The sequence below is a fragment of the Trachymyrmex cornetzi genome, unplaced genomic scaffold, assembly GCF_001594075.2.
Source record: "Trachymyrmex cornetzi isolate Tcor2-1 unplaced genomic scaffold, Tcor1.1 scaffold840, whole genome shotgun sequence".
Lineage (NCBI taxonomy): Eukaryota > Metazoa > Arthropoda > Insecta > Hymenoptera > Formicidae > Trachymyrmex > Trachymyrmex cornetzi.
The window spans coordinates 207,425-208,481 of NW_017300181.1; the positions used below are offsets into that span (position 1 = coordinate 207,425).

General features: G+C 47.4%; 1 protein-coding gene across 1 annotated transcript in view; it reads right to left on the bottom strand.

Moving 5' to 3' along the window:
- Positions 1-294: 294 nt before the first annotated feature.
- Positions 295-1,057, bottom strand: part of LOC108769016 (uncharacterized) — a 5,032-nt gene continuing 4,269 nt past the window's right edge. The window contains exon 2 of the mRNA XM_018519746.1: positions 295-543. Within this exon, the coding sequence (XP_018375248.1) occupies positions 295-543 (249 nt within the window). The remainder of the gene's footprint in view (positions 544-1,057) is intronic.

A 1,057-nucleotide genomic window follows, 5' to 3' on the forward strand; every position in this document is an offset into this window, starting at 1 on the left:
GACGGAATCTCGAACACGCCGCCGCCCTTGAAAGGGCCATCTTTCAAAGGTCTTGAATTCTACGCTTCCTTGAAAATAAAATAAAAAAAAATAATAAAGCATTGATTGCGCCCGCGACACATTGTGCTTGACTTAGCAACTTAACCAAGGAAGCGCTAACTTAACGGTAATACGGTGACATAGAGCATCGGATGCAAATACAAGGATTGTTTGAAAGCATAATAACACACAATTATCTAAAACTACATACGATATCTTAAAACTAACTTACAGCGTATGAAAAGAGCTTATAAACTAGGTTTCAAGCGGTAAAATCGCTAATTTGGTTAAGGGTCTCGTGATCGAGCCTTTGGAAGTCTGAAGCGTGGCCGTTCGAGCTACGCCGTCAGCGCCTGGGTGAGTTTCCTGCACGCGACCCAGAAACCATTGCAATGGCGCTAGATTCGGCTGTCTTACGAGGACGAGCTGATTGGGCAGCAACTGTATGCCTTTGTTGATTTTCCATTTGTTTCGCTCTTGCAACGACTGCAAGTACTCAGTGCTCTACCGACGCCAAAAATGCTGCCGAATCTGCTCGACCCTCTGCCATCTGAGTAAGCGGTTCTCCGGAACGTCGACGAGATTTCTGGAAGGAAAGCTATTTAGTGCAGCGCCGATCAAGTAGTGTCCCGGTGTTAGGGGCGACATATCATTCGGGTCTGAGCTTAGAGCCGTGATGGGCCGTAAATTGAGGATCGCTTCTATTTCGCAAAGTACGGTCTGCAATTCCTCGAAGGTTAAATGAGCCCTACCTACAATGCGGGCCATGTGTAGTTTTGCCGACTTAACCGCCGCCTCCCAAAGCCCGCCGAAGTGGGGGGCATTCGGTGGAATGAAGTTCCACGATATTTCCAACTCGCTTAGAAATTGCACAATCTGATCTTGCGTTTGTGATTGATTGTAAAATTTGTACAGCTCTTTGAGCTGTCTGTTAGCGCCCACGAAGTTGATTCCGTTGTCCGAGAACACGTGGGCGGGTTTTCCCCTTCGGGATATGAAACGTCTAAATGCGCCGAGG